The sequence below is a fragment of the Gopherus flavomarginatus genome, chromosome 7 (genome assembly GCF_025201925.1).
Source record: "Gopherus flavomarginatus isolate rGopFla2 chromosome 7, rGopFla2.mat.asm, whole genome shotgun sequence".
Lineage (NCBI taxonomy): Eukaryota > Metazoa > Chordata > Testudines > Testudinidae > Gopherus > Gopherus flavomarginatus.
This window is the reverse complement of record NC_066623.1, coordinates 62,924,755-62,944,503: the sequence shown is the minus strand read 5'-3', so window position 1 is coordinate 62,944,503 and position 19,749 is coordinate 62,924,755. Positions and strand designations below refer to the sequence as shown.

The 19,749-nt window shown below is 43.3% G+C and overlaps 1 protein-coding gene across 1 annotated transcript in view; it reads right to left on the bottom strand.

The window, feature by feature from the left end:
* Window positions 1-564: 564 nt before the first annotated feature.
* RNF2 (ring finger protein 2) overlaps window positions 565-19,749 on the bottom strand; it is a 57,701-nt gene continuing 38,516 nt past the window's right edge. Inside the window, exons 4-7 of the mRNA XM_050961468.1 lie at window positions 13,864-14,079; window positions 6,090-6,362; window positions 4,807-4,978; window positions 565-3,001 (exon numbers count right to left, since the gene is read on the bottom strand). Of these exons, the coding sequence (XP_050817425.1) occupies window positions 2,900-3,001; window positions 4,807-4,978; window positions 6,090-6,362; window positions 13,864-14,079 (763 nt within the window). The 3' untranslated portion in view covers window positions 565-2,899. The remainder of the gene's footprint in view (window positions 3,002-4,806; window positions 4,979-6,089; window positions 6,363-13,863; window positions 14,080-19,749) is intronic.

The following is a 19,749-nucleotide window of genomic DNA, read 5'->3' as shown; positions in this document are numbered from 1 at the left end:
TCAACCCCATTCAGTATGTAATGCTATGATCCTACTTCACATATTCCAAGTCTTCTGTCTCCAATTATGTTGGGAAGGTGATTAGCACACATGTAAATCACCATGCTTAGTAACTGATTTTGCTGGGGTTCCCAAATAGGGCACGCCAAACCAACAGTCTTCTTTTCATATAACCGTTTGCATGACAATTATTCTGTGTCCCACCCAACAGAATAACTTGTTATACGTGCCATGGCCACTGAAAAAGTTTGACATTAGCTAGTGTTATTACACATGCACAGCCCATTCTAAGGCCCTGATGCAAATCCCACTCAAGTAAATGAGAATTTTTCAACTGATTTCAATGGGCCTTACAAGTTTGGGGTGGGGAGGAAGAGAACAGGTCTGAGGCACCAGATTCCACTTTGTGGTGTTGGCATGTGTATCCAGAAAGCAGATGTATCTCTCAGCCTCTATTGAGAAAACTGCAGATATGATAGTGTTGTTAGACAGTGCTAGACTAGTGGCTTTATAATGCAAATGGTTTCTTTTGTAGACTGTAATAGGAAGTGACTGAATTTCCAGTACTGTTCACAGGATTTTTGCTTTATTGTCACAAATGTGAGATGTTAGGTATGACTTTAGTTTCAGATATTATAACTGTTCAATTTACCATACCTAACAAGCACAAGGTACCAAAAATGAGGATCTAGCTCAACAGGAAGGCAATACGAAAGTAGTTTTGAAAAGTAAAATTGTTTATAGCACTAAAGTCAGTGCATCAATGGTATAATCAAACACCTACATAATATATATTTTTAAAGAACATAAATATTCAGTAAATTCACTATGACATGAAAATAAGTTTCACATTCTTCCACGCTTTTTTAAACTGCGGACAAAAAAAAAGACATTCTCTAGACAGACACAGCTCAGCTTCACAATACCTCCTTTGCTCCTTAAACATTCTTAGATATCATACTGGGAATTTGTCATTCTGCTGCAGCTAACCTAGAAGTTTCCCCATAAAATCTAAGTATCACAAACAGGATTATATTTAGTGGACATGCACTAGTAATCTATACAATTGAACATTACACCAAGTAATACTGAATAAAACAACATTTGAAAAATCAACCCTCACCCTCCACTATGCTTGGTGACTGGAAATGTCAGTTTCATGGCACATATTACAAAAAGAGTAGTAAAAACATTTTAGATACCAAAAAGAAATATTAAAAGTTATTCAAGAAACCTATGAATTTTTCATATAGAGATGAAACTGACCCAAAACAGTTGTCAAAATGGACATATTTACAAATGTTAGACTTGAATGACAAGGAGTAATGGAAGGCTTGTTCCTTTCCCAACAGAAACCTAGGGATTTGAAAGTGTACAAGTTCCATGTACTTTAGAAACTCATCCATCTTAACTGTGAGCAAGACAAGAAGGGAGTAGACCAAGTGTAATATTCCTCAACTACTTTAAGGGTCTTTTCACTTACAGCATCCAAACTGCAAAGACAGGAAGGCTGTACTGATAAAACCTTAGAGCAAAGAGAACATCACTATGCCATTTCCCTAACGTTGAGAATTCTCTTTAGCTGCAGCAAAGCATCCCCACTAGGTGAAGGCAGGGTTCACACCAAAACAAACACTCACCTGTTTAACATGCAGATGAACTCTAAATGCAAAGCTTCACCCAGCAGTCAACTGCCAAGTTTTAAAAAAACAAACAAAAAAAAAGTACTGTAAGACACTAAATGGTAAACCTGTCAAGTACTAACACATTTTCTTCCAAAGTGCTAAGTCATATTTGTTAAAGTTTTGACTAAAACAGAATACTTAGAACAGTTTGTAGTTGAAGCAGTTCTGTCCCTCAGTGATGAACCACAGTTATAGCTCACAAGTAGTGTGGATAGAGTGCTAAAAAATAAGATACTCTTGCTGCAACACAATGCCATCCTGCTGGCATTTTAAAAGGGGATTTTTGTTGCAAAATATTTCCAAGAAAGAGAATCCTTTACAGCAAAGTCTATGATACTTCCCCAATAGTCTGCCATTACACTTGATATAGCAGGACTTTTAAATTGTCCGAGAAGATTTTGTACAATAAATGTTATCGGCCACGCACATGTGCACAGGATAATTCTGCAACAGGAGTCAAAGACCAGATATTAGAGAGTGCACAGGGACTGTGATATTATGCCCAGAAAAAAAAATTCCTTTTTTTTTTTAAATATATATATTTTTTCTGATACTGAAAATTAATGAAATCCAGCAGATAGCAAGATTTTTTAAAGTGTCAGAACTTTTTCCCTTAAGCCTTCATCTTGGTCTACTGAAAACTAAACCTTACCTGGACTATTACCAATAATCCAAGTCTTTCAAGGAATCAGATTACTACTGTAAATACCTTGAAACCAAAATGGTATGCTGTTATCAGAACTGAATTCTTCAACATCTTTTATAGTGACAGTAATTGGCAAATCACCACTATTACCATACTCCCACAACAGCTGCTACTATTGACTACTTTAGACCATCACTATTTCATCTAAGGGCTGGTATAATCGTATCAAGCATATTAGTCCAGGAAAAGCTGTTGGTCTGCTAAGTTAAAACATTTCACGCTGGAACCTTTGCTTGATCTGATATCATAAGCTGGGAATAAAAAAAAAAAAAGCATATCTTTGATAACAACAATGGAATGCACTGGAAAGGTTATTCAGTCCCCTGGGAAAAAAATATTAAATTAAAAATAAAACCCAGAATACTGTCTAATTGTAAGAAGTAGGCTTGGTGAGTAGTCTGAAGACATCCCAAGTACTGTCCATGAAGATGATGGTGGTGCCTCCTTAATATTGAAGAAATCATAGCTATAAAAGTTAGAGTCCTCTCTCCAAACCTTCTCTCAAAGCTTATTTATGTTCCTTTGTTGGTGCATAGTAGAGCTCCATGGGTTTGTTCACTTTCCAGTACTTCTCACTGACCAGCTCCAAGGAAAAGGAACCATTCAATACCTAAAGGAGGAGAAAAAACCAACAGTTCTGAAAATATATTTTCTGTCAACTCGCTATGAACTTCTGATGGTCCTGTCACTACAATCTGGTTACTGTGAAAACCCTGCAGTAGACTTAGGGAGGAACATTTACAGAACACAAGTCTCCTGTGGTTCTGGCTGCAGTTAATAGATATTTCCTGTTGTTAAATATGTTATCAGTGTTTCTGGTTGCTTATCTGCTGCTCATTATAATCCAGTGAGCTTAACTATGCGGATCACCACTCTTTCATTTATTATGCTTTTATTTGCAAGGGGGGAGGGTATTTCTACCCGACCCCGCTCAGTAGCTCCAACCAATGTGCTAGCTGCTTTCCAAACACAAGAAATTGTGATCTCTTTTCTTAAGAGCTTGCAAGCTAACAAGAAAAACAAATAGACAAGGATAGTGGCAAGAAGAATCAACAAGCAGCAAGGTGATCAGAGGATGACTGTCATCCCGATATATCCAAACTGTTACTGGAACAATGAATTTTTGGTGTGTTGGGTGTATGGTGGTGGGTTTTTGGGAGAAGCAGACAAATGATGTGTAGAGGGGTTGGCATCACTGATGGATGGAGAAGCCTGCATGATGTGCAGAGCAACATAGGTGGATAAGTAAGGAGGGAGAGAACTATACAGGACCTTGAAAGCAAAGAAATAAGCTCCAAGTTTCACTTTAAATTTACGCACCAAGACCTGAGGTCAGGCCTCAGCTTCCCTACCAACAGTCTGACTTTATGAACAGCTAAAATGCAGTGAGCCAAGCTGCCTCTTCTCTTTGTTTCCTACTGGACCTGGCGTCTTGCAGCCACCTTGCTGGGTCTCTGCTAATGCAGCTTTTGAACAACTTTATGGTATCAGGTGCTACTGGCAGTAGAGTATGCATCTCCCAGTTATCAGTCAGGGGATTATCCACTAATATGCCTGAAAATCTTCAAAAATATTTTTCAAAAATATATCTTTCAAACATGACTACAGATTGCCCTAGAAAGGAAATTGAGGCATCCCCAGAGTATGTGCACTGCTGCCCCTCTCCCAGCAAATGGGAGGTGGGATGGGGTGGGACTTGGGGCTGAAGTCCAATGTATTTCACTTTTTAACCAGCAAAATCTCTAAACCTTTCTTGAATTAGTAAGACTGGCAGGAATGTAAAATAGCTAGTGATAGTGAGTATTCATCTCGCTAACGACTGTATTGTATCTTGACTGAATTTTTGTGGATTGTGCTCATTTAATATTTGCCTGTCTGAAATACTACTTGTGTGTGAATTTGACTTTATATCAATAGATATGTTCCTACTGATAAAAAGCCAGTCTGAATTTGCCTAGAAAGTGCTACCACCCTTGGGCAATGAAGATCATTCTCAATAAGCAAGTCCTCAAATCAAAGTACCACTCTCTTCCTCCTAAATTTTTACCTGTAAAATCAAGAGCAAGATCTTCAGCTGGCATAAATTGGTAAAATCCCAGTGATGTTAATGGAGCCACACCATTTACCCCAGCTCAGGGGATTGTGCCCATCCACACATTTACATCCCACTCCTTTTCTATTATCAATGCTTTTGCTGTATGCAATCGCCACAGAATAGACTTTTGTCTAAAATGTCAGCAAATAATGCTGGTGCTATGCTTTTAAAAATGGATTATGAATACAATCCATAGACCAATTTATGGACAGAATCCAAACCAATTGCAATAGGATAACAAATCCATTGTGCCTTCAAGTTATAGTATTGTTGGGTCTAAACATTTCTAAATTAGAGTATCAACCAGATCAACTACTCACAGTGTACTGGCCATTGGCCGTAGCAATGTAAATTGTGTACTGCTTCTCACTGGCTGTGTCAAGATTCATCTGGTTTGACTCTCCTTTGCTCCGAAGTTCCTCCAAAGCCAACCTCACAGCTAGGTACTTAGACAAGTGATCAACTGTGGCATTACCCGAGGTCTTTATATATCTGCAACAGTATCAAGAAAGACAACCAAACATATCTGAATCAGTTGTGCAGAAAAAGGCACTAGATAAGCTTCATATGTAAAAGTAAACAAACTTGTATGTGAAGAGTACAGAGTGCCTCAATGTTTTCACTCAAGATACAAAAGAAGCAATTTACTAAGCAAGAAAAGAAGTCCTCACACCTCTCTCAACCTCCTCTTCCACAGACTCCCACTCTATTTGTGGATAGGAAATATTACTACTTGTCATCTGCCTGAACTGATCATGTGAGACGTTTTTAAAAAAAGTAAATATTAAGGACTGCTCAATCCTCTGAACACAGATGTGTGACATCAATTCAGTGGACAAGAATTGGATACTTGGCATGCTCTGTGACCACTTTCCTTGCCCCAGCTACTCTTCATTGACTCCTTGTTCTCTGGAAATCTAAACCAAAAAGAGTGAGATTTTCAAAAGTGCCGAACGACCTAGGATGTTGTACTTCTAGAACCCATGAGAAAGCTCTTGTGCTGAAGAGGAATAAGAAAGCAGATGCCAGATATTTCAGGAAACTCTAGAAAAAAATATACAAACCTGCATACAGCAGATACCAGAACTTATGAGCATGGATCTGGACAGGATTGCACAGAATTTAGGGTGAGATTCACTTTTAATGGGACTTATGCTCCTGAGCCACTTTTGAAAAACTTCACTCTTCTTTCCCAATTTCCAAAGACAAAGGAATTCACATGTTGATCCATTCAGCTACGCTCTAACACCTATATAAGGCTTATTTTTATATACATTTTCAAAAGGAATGAGGAAGGACTGGAATCTAAAATCATCTGTGGTTTTAAAATGCTGTCAACCAAGCATACCACACCAAGAACAGAGAGGTGTTCTTAACTGTTAGGAACTTTTTCTGCAATCAAAGGGTTAAAAGAAACTATGATACTATAAAATATTAACAAAAATAATTGGCTACTCTATTTAGGATGGAGAAAGTGCATTCAGTTCAACAGGACAAGGTGTAACTAGAGAAGAAATGTCTACATTTGATTTTTAAAAAGCCAAAAGAAACAACATATTAAGTAGCAGTAAGAAAATGATTAAAAGATGTTGAAGATACTTACCTGGTCTGTGCACTGTCATCATTCTCCATGAGTGTAGGATGGGGCCTGAAGACTAGCTCTATTTCACTAGCACCGTCCATTACTGGGTCTATTGCCACAGTCGTATTGTTATTGTCCAATTCTAGCCCAGAATCATCTGATGTTTTGGTTCTTTTGTTACTAGGCCCTGCTTCCTGATTGCTATGTGTCGAAGCATTGCTACAGTGTGAACTGTCACCATTATCTTCTGCTCCACTGCCATTCTCAATCTGTTGTTTCTTGCCTCGTTGTAGCCTGGTAAATAAAAGTGATCTCTTCAGCAGCTAATCAGCATTCAGAATTAATAAAATTTCTTTAAATTTTCACATGCTGGTTCACACAGTCTCTCTCAAACAATTTCTTTTCAATTGTCTATAATCAATCACACACAAAAGGGTGATACAGTTAGCATATTTGAAGGCACCAACATTTCATAGCAATTATCAGTTACATGTTCAACAACAATGAATTTTTCTAACATTCTTTTCTATACAGCGACTATGCTGATTTTGTTCTGGCACTGAAACTATAAGGATTTTCTTTTCTTTGCATGCATATTTTACACATGAAAAACTGTGTTTTAAAAAGTATAAATTCTGAAATAGATTCTTATAGAAATATCCCATACAGTTTAATAACTTATATTTTTCCAAAAATTTATTGTAGCAGAAGGCTTTTGGGAACACAGGTCAATAATTATTTTCACACAAGATTGCAGGTTCTTTTCTCTACATTACTATGTTTCCTAGCAACACACACTCTTTAGGTAAAATTGTTATATATCAGAATAGTGTACTTGCATCTTCCCATCCACGACAGAGTGGAAAACTGAGCAACCTGTAAAGGACACTGTATACTATCTAATTGTATTAGATTTAATAATGCACTGGCAAAATATTAATGAGCTACAATTGATTTATGCCACCCTGTTCTTAATTCTTTTATCTGAATATGATCCCATATGTATGCCACCATATTAGTTACTTTGAGCACTGTGAAAGAGTAATCATATCTGTACCACCAGTGTGAATTTCAAGCATATTTTATTCTATAATTTATTTATACAAATTGTTTCTCTTTTAGGCTTAAATATAGTGCTATAGCAAGCTGAGAAATTCTATGTATGCCTTTCAGCCTTGCAAAATAAATTGTCATTAAGATATCCTAGTCCAAATGCAAGATTTATTTGCCCGTTTACCCTCATCCCCCACGACAGTAGACAACCAAGAACAAAAATCCCTACTAATGAGATTTTACTTACCCAACCAGAACAAAATCCCTTATCCCAGGTCAAGTATAATTTTGCAAAACAAAACGTTATCAAAATTATGCAATATTATTAAACTGTAGAGACATTATGGTAGGACATGCTTTTCATTCTACGGGACCAATCGAAGAACTGATAAAACTAGCAAATTAACAAGGTGGGGGCAGGGGGGGCAAACCTTCAATAAACACAGAGCAGAATTATATTCTAAAACATCTAGATGTACCTTAGAGGTGTTCTCTTCAGACACAAGGTTGCCCAAAAGGGGTGATTCTTTGTACAGATTTCACTGTATTGTATCATTTGAGAATCTGTATGATCAAGTAAAAATGCTGCAATGCCTATACTTTTACTGATTTGCAAGCGGGTTCTTACTGTGATGTCCATCTTTTGCACACAATACAATCACTAGTTTGTGAAGCCCAATATTTGGCTGTCATGGAGAGTTTGGGATGTGATACAGGAACTCAAATTGCTGGTCAAAAGGTAGGAAATTTAAATTTAAGACTTTGATAAAAAGTATCTGGAAAAAACGCTTACCTACCTTTCATAACTGTTGTTCTTCGAAATGTGTTGCTCATGTCCATTCCATTCTAGGTGTGTGTAAGCCTACGTGCATGGCAAAAGACTTTTGCCTCAACAGTATTTGTAAGGTCGGCTGCAGCACCCTCTTAACATACCATGCATTGGTATATTAGGTGCTGCCAACCCTGCGCCCTCTCGGTGCCTTCTTTCCAACAACTTCAACAGAGGGGCAGGAGGGTGGGTAATGGAATGAACATGAGCAACACATCTCTAAGAACAACAATTACAAAAGGTAGGTAACTTTTTTCTTCTTAGAGTGCTTGCTCATGTCAGTTCCATTCTAGGCAACTCACAAGCAGTATCCCTGGTGGCAGGCTCGGAGTTCACAGCTGCGTGGCTTGCAACACAACTCTACCAAAGCTAGCATCAGCTCGGGCTTACTGGGTGAGCGTATGAAATGTAAACAGGTGGATAGATTACCAGAGAGCGGCCCTGCAAGATATCCTGAATCGGCACCTGGGCTAGGAAGGCTGCCAACTATGCCTGCGCCCAAGTCAAATGGGCAGTTGCAGACCCCATGGAGGCACTTTTGCCAGGTCATAGCAGTAATGGATGCAGGTTATGATCCAGGAGGAAATCCTCTGCACAGACATTGGGTGACCTTTCATCCTGTCTGCCACCACAACAAACAACTGTGTTGACTTAAAAAACCGCTTGGTCCTGTTGACGTAGAAGGCAAGCACCCTCCTGATGTCCAGGGCATGCAATCTGCACTCTTCTCTCAATTTATGAGGCTTTGGAAAGAAGATAGATAAGTATACATCTAGACCAGTATGAAACTGTGAAACTACCTTCAGCAGGAATGCAGGATGCGGATGCAGTTGGACCTTGTCTTTGTAGAACATGATATAGGGTGGCTCTGAAGTAAGTGCCTTGATCTCAGAGACCCTACGGGTGGACATTACTGCAACCAGGGAAGAAAAACTTTCCAGAAGAGGAGGAGAAGGGGGCAGGAGCTAGAGGCTCTAAGGGAGGACCCATGAGCCACAACAGCATGAGATTCAGGTCCCAGGGAAGGACGGGATCCCTGACATGTGGGTAGAAACGCTCCACACCTTTCAAAAACCGGACCGGTCATGTCATGAGCGAAGACCAACCTGCCCTGGAGTGGAGTGTGGAAAGCTGAAATAGTGGCCAAGTGGACTTTGATCGATTACAGGGACAATGCCTGGAGCTTGAGGTGTAGAAGATAGTCCAGGATCACCCACAGCGAGGACTGCTCAGCCTGGAAACCCCAGTCTGAGGCCCAGCACAAACTTTTTCCACTTGACCAGGTAGGTTGCTTTGGTGGAGGGCTTTCTGCTACCCAACAAGACCTGTTGGACCCAGGCTAAGCATTCCCATTCCTCAGCATTTAGCCATGCAGAAGCCATGCTGTCAAGTGCAGTGCCACCAGGTTCAGCTGCAGAAGACGGCCGTGGTTCTGGGACAGCAGGTCTGGCCAGAGGAGAGCTGCAGTGGGGCAGCTACCAAAAGGTGCATCAGCATGCCGAACTAGAGCTCCTGCGTGGCCTCAGCAGCAATCAGGATCACTTTCTCTTTGTCCTATTTGATCTTCATAAGAACCTTGTGGATTAGCAGCACCAGTGGGAAGGCGTACATCAGAGCCCTCAACCATGGGAACAGAAAGGCGTCTGACAGGGAGCCCTTATCCAGTCCCCAGAACAAGGGACATTTCCTGTTCTGATGAGATGTGAACAGATCCACCTGGGGGGGTCCCCACCTCTGGAAGATCACATTGACCACCTCCAGGTGAATTGACCACTCATGGTGAGACAAGGTGGTCCTGCTAAGGTGATGTGCTACCACGTTCTTGGCCCTGGGCAGATGCGCGGTCACCAGATAGATGGCATGCCGCAAACAAAAGCCCTACAAGTCCTTCTTGGCAAAGGGCTGATGACCTGGCTCCGCCCTACTGGTTGATATAATACATCATTGCGGTATTGTCTGTCAGGACCTGCAACACCTTGCCCTTCACTTGAGGCAGGAAAGCCTGGCAGGCCAGGCGAACTGTTTTGAGCTCCCCGATGTTTATGTGGAGGGACAGATCATCCCACAACCAGCGGCCTTGTGTGCTGAGCTCGCCCAGGTGGGCTTCCCAACCCAGGTCTAAGGCATCAGAAACCAGGGTCAGGGGTTGCGAAGGGAACTTCCTCCAACACCAATTCAGGGCTCAGCCACCAATCCAGGAACGATTAGATGTGAACTAGCACCCTGACCACCTTGTCTAGGTCACATCTATTAGGGATGGAGACCGATGCCAACCACTTCTGCATTGGCTGGAGATGGATCTGGGCATGCTGGACCATGTACGCACATGCAGCCATGTGGCCCAACAACTGCAGGCAGGTGTGAGCAGTGGTGAGCGGGTAGTTTTAGCCTGAAAATGCATCTTCGGAAGGAAGGCTCTGGCTCCTGTGGAGTCGAGAACAGCCTTAATAAACTCTATTCATTGCACCAGCCTTAAGATCAATTTCTTTTTGTTTACCAACAGGCCCAGGTTGCGGTGGATGGAATGAACCAGATCGAGGCTTCTTTGCACCTGTTCCCGAGATCTGCCCTTGATGAGCAAACCATCGAGATATGGGTAGACCTGAACTGCTCAGAGCCTGAGGTAAGCAGCCACTAGTGCTATGCATTTTGTAAACACCCTCGAGGCAGATGAGAGGCCAAAGGGCAGCACCATGAACTGGAAATGGTGCCCGCCCACCACAAAATGGAGGAATTGTCTGTGACCTTGGAAGATGCAGACATGGAAATAGGCATTCTTCAGATCGAGGATGGCGTACCAGTCTCCCAGATACAGGGAGGGGATGATGGAGGCCAGGGAGACCATGTGTAACTTCAAGTTTTTGAGCAACTTATTGAGGTGCTGCAGGTCCAGAATGGGTCTTAGACCCCTTTTCGCTTTCAGAGATAGGAAACAGCAGGAGTCAGAATCCTTTTCCCCTCACATCCCAGGAGACCTCCTCCACTGCCCCCAGTTGCATGAGGTTCTCAACTTCTTGAATGAGGAGCTGCTTGTGAGACGGGTGCCTGAAGAGAGACAGGGGAGGCGGGGGAGTGGCCGAGAATTGCAGGGTGTAGCCCCGAGATACAGTGTCTAGCACTCAATGGTCTGAGGTGACCCGTGACCAGGCTGAATGGTAGGGACAATGATGATTGAGGAAAGAACAATGTAGATCCAGGGAGTTGACTGGGGTATCGCTCTCAAGTACACCCTCAAAACAAGCACTTCTCACCCTGAGAGGCTTCAATGGGCCAGATTGCACAGGGAAGTGGGAAGAGGAAAGGCAGCAATGACCAAATCTTGTGTCTCTATCCCTTCTCCTTGCAGGCCCCTGTCGAGGCTGCCAAGGCCTTAGCGGTGGGAGTGGCTGGAACTGCTTCCTCATCGACTGCAGCATATGCAGACCCAGCAAGCGAAGGGTGACCCAAGTGTCCTTCAGTCCATGCAGCCTCAGGTCAATCTGTTCTGCGAAGAGCCCATTCCCATCAAAGAAAAGATCCTGGATCGAGGCCTGCATCTCCTGGGACAGGCCCGTGGTCTGAAGCCAAGAGCTGCTCCTCATGACCACCGCCAATGCAACCACCGTAGCTGCTGAATGGTCCACATCCCACGCCATTTGGACGGAGCACCTTGCATCCATCTTCCTCCACCAGGGCCCTGAATTCCTGGGCCAAGTCCTGGGACAGTGAGTCCTTGAATTTATGGAGGAAGTCCCATAGATTGAAGTTATACTTCCCCCAAGACAGCCTGATGGATGGCCACCCAGAAGTGAAGGCTGACTGTCAAATAAATCTTTCTCCCAAAAAGGTCCAGTGTCTTGGCCTCTTTATTCTTGAGGGCCAAACTGGTTTGCCCTTATCTATCCTTCTAGTTGGCCACCGACTATCAGCAAGCCCAGAGGAGGGTGGTTATACAAATATTCAAACCCTTTGGCCTGGAGGAAATATTTTTTCCTCAGCATTCTTGGAGGTGTGAAGGATGGAAGAAGGAATTTGCCAAAGGGCTTTTGCTATTTTTAGGACCCCATCGTGTACTGGTAGCACAACATGGATGGGGTTAGAAGCTGAGAGCACATTGAACAGGGTGTCTGCCTGTTTGGCCATCTCCTCCACTTCCAAGCCTAAGTTCGTAGCCACCCCACGAAGCAGGGCCTGATGTTCTTTGAAGTTGTCTGGCGGGCTGGTGCAGGAGAGGCTCACCACCACCTCATCCGGGGATGAGGATGAAGACTGGGTCCCTGGGGGAGGCCCTGAGGGATCATCCTCCATGACAAAAGAGGGTTTCGGGGTAAGCGCTTGCTCCTCTATCCCAGCCTCCGACTGTGCCTCGCATACTGAGCTTGGTGCTGCCAGAGCCAGTAGTTGTTGCTCTGAGATGGTCGCTGAGGAATGGACTGACTGAGGCATCGGCATCACAGGCAAGCCCCACGTGCTCTAGTAGGGCCATTGTGCTGGTCACCGGCCTGCTGCCACGACAGCATCGCAGAGGGCACGGATGCAGTTGTGGTGAAGGACTTATTTCCGTTTCTGAAACCAGAGGAAACACCTTCCAGTGATCACGGAGGGGCCATTGAAGCTTGCATCTCATGGCTAACCATTGCCGGAGGAGACCGGTGCCTCGAGTAGGAGGATCAGTGCTCAGGTTGGGGGGGACTGCTCCCACCGTGGGGATCTGCGGCAAGGAGACAGCTGGCGGGAGGATGATTGGTGCTGGCAATACAATGACTGATGCCTTCTTCTAGGCAACCTGCATCAAGAGGGGAGACCATGAGCATGGTGCTGGCAATGTAGGATGCCCCACAGAAGACAGAGACCTGGGGTGCTGAGACGGAGAGCGCTGTCTTGTTTCCAGAGAATGGCATCGTTTGCCCGCCCTCTTGGGGGTCTTTATGGCTCACTTGCCCTCACTGGAAGCCTTTGCCATGACCTGTGACACACATGGTGCTGGAGGTGTTGGTAGAGGCCTCTGCGCTCTATGCGCCAGGAAGGCATAGTCACTGCCACCAGTCTGGGTGCCCTACCACCTCCTGGAATCAGAGGCAAATCACTGTGAGAGCTAGAGGGCCCCACTGGAGGGGACATCCCCATGTGGCTCTGGTGTGGGCTGTCAGACTGAACTGGGTCCTTTGCCCTTCTTCTTGGTGCCAGGGAGTCACTTCTTTTACCTCTTCTTAGACACTGCTGCCAGCGAGGTGCGCTGTGCACCAAGGCTGAGGTGCTCGGGACAGAGTCTGGCCAGGAAGGCTTGGACTCCAGACAGGAACAGCCTCCAGGAGGAGGGCCCTCAAATAGATGTCTCGCTCTTTCTGAGTTGTGGGACAAAAGTTCTTACAGATGCAACACTTCTCCTTCACATGTGATTCCTCCAAGCATTTGAGGCAGCTGCTATGGGGGTCACGAACAGGCACAGACCTGTTACAGTCAGAGCAGGGCTTAAAACCCAGAGATCAGGGCATGTCCCACCTGGGGGGAAGTCCCTGCTGGGACTCGATCTCTAACTACACTACTTAAAAACTACTTATTAACTAACGACTGTAAAGAAACTGTTTACAAAGCTTTAACGCTCAAAGACTGAACTGAAGAACCACTAGCCCTTGTGAGGCAAGGGAAAGGCGCTGCAACTAACCACTATGGGCGGTAAAAAGGAACTGAGAGGGTATAGGGCCAGCAGCACCTAATATACCGACGCATGGGTGCGGATATCCAGACGGCGCTACAGCCGACTCTACAGATACCACTGAGGCAAAAATCTCCGATGGCTGCACACATGGGCATGCGCACACCTAGAATGGAATCGACGTGATTAAGCACTCAAAGTTTTTATGGTTTAGTTTGCTTTGAATTTTTAAGTTAATGTTACAATAACATGAACAACCTACCTTTAGAGCCCCATACCTGTTCATTGCTTGAATCTTTAATCCTTCCTCAATGCTGTGGCTCAGAGCTTGCTGGTTATTGTGCTTACTGATCCTTGCCAGAACTCTCTCTTGATGAGCCTCATATTCATCACGACTTGGGTAAATTTTACTGATGAGGGCATCAAAATTTGGATCTGGTCTCAGTGATCTTTTAGAAACAAGCTTTTTACGACATGTGGGACACTCTTTGTTTCTAAACCAACAAAAAAGAAAGGTTACAATGAATGCTCTTCGTGGCTGTAATCCAGAGTTCCCTGTTGTGATGCAGTTCATAGAATCATAGACTTTAAGGTCAGAAGGGACCATGATGATTGTCTAGTCTGACCTCCTGCACAACGCAGCACCGAATCTCACTCACGCACTCCTGTATCAAACCCCTAACCTACGTCTGAGCTACTGAAGTCCTCAAATCGTGGCTTAAAGATTTCAAGGTGCAGAGAATCCTCCAGCAAGTGACTCATGTCCCATGCTGCAGAGGAAGGCGAAAACCCCCCAGGGCCTCAGCCAATCTCCCCGGAGGAAAATTCCTTCCCGGCCCCAAATATGGTGATCAGTTAAACCCTGAGCATGTGGGCAAGACTCACCAGCCAGACACCCAGGAAAGAATTCTCTGTAGTAACTCAGACCCAAACCCATCTAACAGAACATTGGACATATTTACTGCTAATAGTCAAAGAGCCTAATTTTGGCAATTAATTGATATCTCATCATACCATCCCCTCCATAAACTTATCAAGCTTAGTCTTGAAGCCAGATATGTCTTCTGCCCCTACTGCTCTCCTTGGAAGGCTGTTCCAGAACTTCACTCCTCTGATGGTTAGAAACCTTTGTCTAATTTCAAATCTAAACTTCCTGATGGCCACTTTATATCCATTTATTCTTGTGTCCAAACTGGTACTGAGCTTAAATAATTCCTCTCCCTCCCTGGTATTTATCTATCTGATATATTTATAGAGAGCAATCATATCTCCCCTCGACCTTCTTTTGGTTAGGCTAAACAAGCCAAGCTCTTTGAGTCTCCTTTCATAAGGCAGGTTTTCCATTCCTTGGATCATCCTAGTAGCCCTTCTCTGTACCTGTTCCATGTTTAAGAAGGATGAATTCAAACCGGGAGACCTAGAACTGCACACAGTATTCCAGATGAGCTCTCACCAGTGCCTTGTATAATGGTACTAACACCTCCTTATCTCTACTGGAAATACCTCGCCTGATGCATCTCAAGACCGCATTAGCTTTTTTCACAGCCATATCACATTGGCGGCTCAGTCATCCTGTGATCAACCAATACTCCAAGGTCCTTCTCCTCCTCTGTTACTTCCAGCTGATGTGTCCCCATCGTATAACAAAAATTCTTGTTATTAATCCCTAAATGGATGACCTTGTACTTTTCACTATTAAATTTCATCCTTTTACTATTACTCCAGTTTACAAGGTCATCCAGATCTTCCTGTATGATATCTCAGTCCTTTTCTGTATCCTCCCATCTTTGTCATCCACAAACTTTATTAGCACATTCCCACTTTTTATGCCAAGGTCAGTAATAAAAAGATTAAATAAGATTGGTCCCAAAACCGATCCCTGAGGAACTCCACTAGCAACCTCCCTCCAGCCCAACAGTTCACCTTTCAGTACAACACGTTGTAGTCTCCCCTTTAACCAGTTCGTTATCCACCTTTCAATTTTCATATTGATCCCCATCTTTTCCAATTTAGCTAATAATTCCCCATGTGGAACCATATCAAATGCCTTACTGAAATTGAGGTAAATTAGATCCACTGCATTTCTTTTGTCTAAGAAATCTGTTACCTTCTCAAAGAAGGAGATCAGGTTGGTTTGGCACGATCTACCTTTTGTAAAACCATGTTGTATTTTGTCCCAATTACCATTGACCTCAATGTCCTTAACTACTTTCTCCTTCAAATTTTTTTCCAAGACCTTGCATACTACAGATTTCAAACTAACAGGTGTGTAGTTACCCAGATCACTATTTTTTTTTCTTTCTTAAAAACAGGAACTATGTTACCCAGGGCCAGCTTTAGCAAGTGCGGGGCCCGATTTGTACTCACCTGGAAGCACTTCAGGTCTTCGGCGACACTTCGGCAGCAGGTTCTTCACTCGCTCTGGGTCTTCGGTGGCACTCAAGGACCCGCCGCTGAAATGCCGCCAAAGACCCAGAGCACCGCCGGGTGAGTAAAAATTAAAAAGGAATCAGGTGAATCGGCCTAAAGCCAGCCCTGATGTTAGCAATTCTCCAGTCATATGGTACAACCCAAGTTTATAGATTCATTAAAAATTCTTGCTAATGGGCTTGCAATTTCATCTGCCAGTTCCTTTAATAATCTTGGATGAAAATTATCTTGGCCCCCCAATTTAGTCCCATTAAGCTGTCTGAGTGTGACTTCTACCTCGGATGTGGTAATATCTGTGACGGTGCCCCCCATAAGGCTTTATGCAAATATGTTTATGAATGTATATATGACATAACTAGAATGTTTTATGCTACATATGGCATGTAATATATCTATGTAAAGGTTATGATCTACTGAATCTATTAATCCTATTTGTATGAATATAGCATTTTTGTATTCAAAGTTATGAATATTGGCTGTGTACTGGCTTGATTTTTAAGTAGCCTTTGTAAAGCATTTGGTCATCTTCTTGAGAAGGATTGTGCAAATTAAGTGCCCAATCAAGCACTTAAGTGACAATGGACCTTGGAAGGCTCCAAACCACGTAAGAAGTCTACATGAGGACGTTCAAGGTAGCAGGTAAGCAATGGCTACTGCCTGTAAAAACGGAGTCATGCATGGACATATGACTTGCCCATGTGACTCCATCTTGGAGTTGGACTTTGCATAGGAGAGAGGAGGGGGTCTCCACTCACGAGAGTCTATTTAAGCCTGTGGGAGACCACTCCATTTTTTCTTCAGCTGGCTAAAGAGACAGCCTCTCCACCCCAAAGGATTCCTAAAAGAAATTGGAACAAAGGACAGTGACCCGGGAGTGAGAGTGATTGCTGCACTCAGATTAGAAGGAGGCTAGTCTGTAAAAGGAAGCTTACTGGGCGAGGTTTTTATCTGTATTCAGTTTTTAGACACAGACTTGCATGTTCTATTTTATTTTGCTTGGTAATGCACTTTGTTCATCTGCTATTACTTGGAACTACTTAAATCCTATTTTCCGTATTTAATAAAATCACCATTTGCTTATTAATTAACCCAGAGTATGTATTAATACCTGGGGGAGAGGGGGAACAGCTGTGCATCTCTCTCTCTATCAGTGTTCTACAGAGTAAACTCAAATTGTTCGCCTTCTATAAGTTTTATACAAGGTAAAACGGATTTATTCAGGGTTTGGACCCCATTGGGAGTTGGGCATCTGAGTGTTAAAGACAGGAACACTTATTAAGTTGCCTTCTTAAACATCAGTTAAGTCTGCAGCTGTGGGGCACACAGTTCAGACCCTGGGTCTGTGCTGGAGCAAACTGGCATGTCTGGCTCAACAAGACAGAGTGCTGGAGTCCCAAGCTGGCAGGGGAAAGGGCAAAAGTAGTCTTGACACATCAGTTGGCAGCCCCAAGGGGGTTTCTGTGATCCAACCCATCACAATATCTACCTCCATATCCTTATTTCCATTTGTCATCCTACCAATATCCCTAAGCTCCTCATTTGTCTCATTAAAGACTGAGGCAAAATATCTGTTTAGATTATCTTTAACCTCCACTCCATGCTCAGTGTTTAGCAGTCCCACTTCTTCCTTCTTTGTTTTCTTCTTATTTATATGGCTATAGAACCTTTTACTATTGGTTTTAATTCCCTTTGCACGGTCCAACTCTACATGGGTTTTGGCCTTTCTCACTTTATCCCTACATGTTCTGACCTCAATAAGGTAGCTTTCCTTGCTGATCCCTCTTATCTTCCACTCCTTGTAGGCTTTCTGCTTTTTCTTAATCACCTCTCTGAGATGCTTGGTCTACAACTCCTGCCTATGAATTTTTTCCCTTCTTGGGATGCAGGCTTCTGATAGTTTCTGCAACTTTGACTTGAAGTAATTCCAGGCCTCCTCCGCCTTTAGATCCACAAGTTCTTCAGTCCAATCCACTTTCCCTAATTTCCTTAATGTTTTTAATGTTAGCCCTTTTGTATTAAAAAACCCTAGTCAGATATATTTTTGTTTATCCTTCCATTTAGTTTGAACTGAATTAGCTCATAAATTGCTCAAACCAAAGTTGTCCCCTACAAGCATTTCTTCGATGAGGTCCTCACTACCCACCAAAACTAAATCTAAAATGGCATCCCCTCTTCTTGGTTCAGCAACTACTTGGTGAAGGAATCCATCAGCTACTGCATCCAGGAAAATCTGAGCCCTACTATTATTACTAGCACTTGTCCTCCAGTCTATATCTGGGATGTTAAAGTCTCCCATGATTACACAATTCCCATTGCATCTGATGAAGTATTCACCCACGAAAGCTTATGCTCCATTACATCTCTGTTAGTCTTCAAGGTGCCACAGGGCTCTTTGTCGCTTTTTACAGATCCAGACTAAGACGGCTACCTCTCTGATACTTGACAATTCCCATTAGTATTTATTTCATTAAAAAACATTAAAGAGGTTTCTATCCATATCCAAATCGGATCCCAGTGGTCTACAGCACACGCCAAGCACTATCCCAGGGGAGGTTCTAGTAGCGTTCTTCCCCAATGTGATTTTTGCCCAGACAGACTCTGTCTTATCCATTCCATCACTTATTTCTTTACAGTCTACCTCATCGATATACAATGCTACTCCACCACCTTTGCCTTTATATCTGTCTTTTCTAAACAGCACATACCCTTCAATACCTGTACTCCTGTCATGACTACTATTCCACCATGTTTCTGTTATCCCTATAGTATCTGGTTTCACTTCCTGCACCAGTAACTCTAGTTCCTCCATTTTGTAACCTAGGCTCCTCGCATTGATGTACAAACATCTTAATTTTTGCTGTTTACTTTCACTCACATTCTTTACCCGATTAGGCCCAGACATTCTACCACCAGTATCATCTATTAGACTGGTATCTACACTACCCTTCCTCCGTATGTCCATTCTCCTGCCCACAGCTGTATCCTTTCTTACTTCGTTTTCTTCTCTCTCAATGTTAAAATCCAGTGTGAAGATTACCTGGACATCTCCCAACCATTTCCCCCAAATTCCTAGTTTGGGGCTTTCTTAATCAGTTGTGCCAGCCTCCATCCTAGAAATCTATTTCCTCCCTACTCAGGTGAAGTCCATCCCAAGAGAACAGTCCTCTGTCCATGAAGTCTCCCAGAGGCCATACATCCCAAAGCCCTCCTTATAGCACCACTGCCTGAGCCATCTGTTGATTGTCCTAATCTTGTCACACCTTTGTTGCCTTTCTCTAGGAACAGACAGAATCCCACTTAAGATCACCTAAGGGTCGATTTCCTTAAGCATTTTTCCCAGCTTGGCATAGTCTCCCTTGATACATTCCAGTGAGAATCTAGCCGTATCATTTGTTCCCACATGACGGACAATCAGTGGATTCTTTCCCACTCCTTTTAGGATCCTCTTCAGCCTCAGGTCCACATCCCGTATCTTAGCACTCGGCAGACAGCACACTCTTCTGTTCTCCGGATCAGATCTGGTTACAGGCCTATCTATTCTTCTCAGTAAGGAGTCCCCAGTCACGTAGACTGGTCTTTTCCTGGTGATGGTGCGATTCTCTGGTCTATCACCTGTTCCCTTTGGCTGCAAGTCCTCTCAATTCCTATTCTCCTATGCTTTCCCTATGACATTTACTGTACATCCAACATCCTCTTAGTATCTTCTAGGACCCCTCTGCCTAAGCCTTTGACAG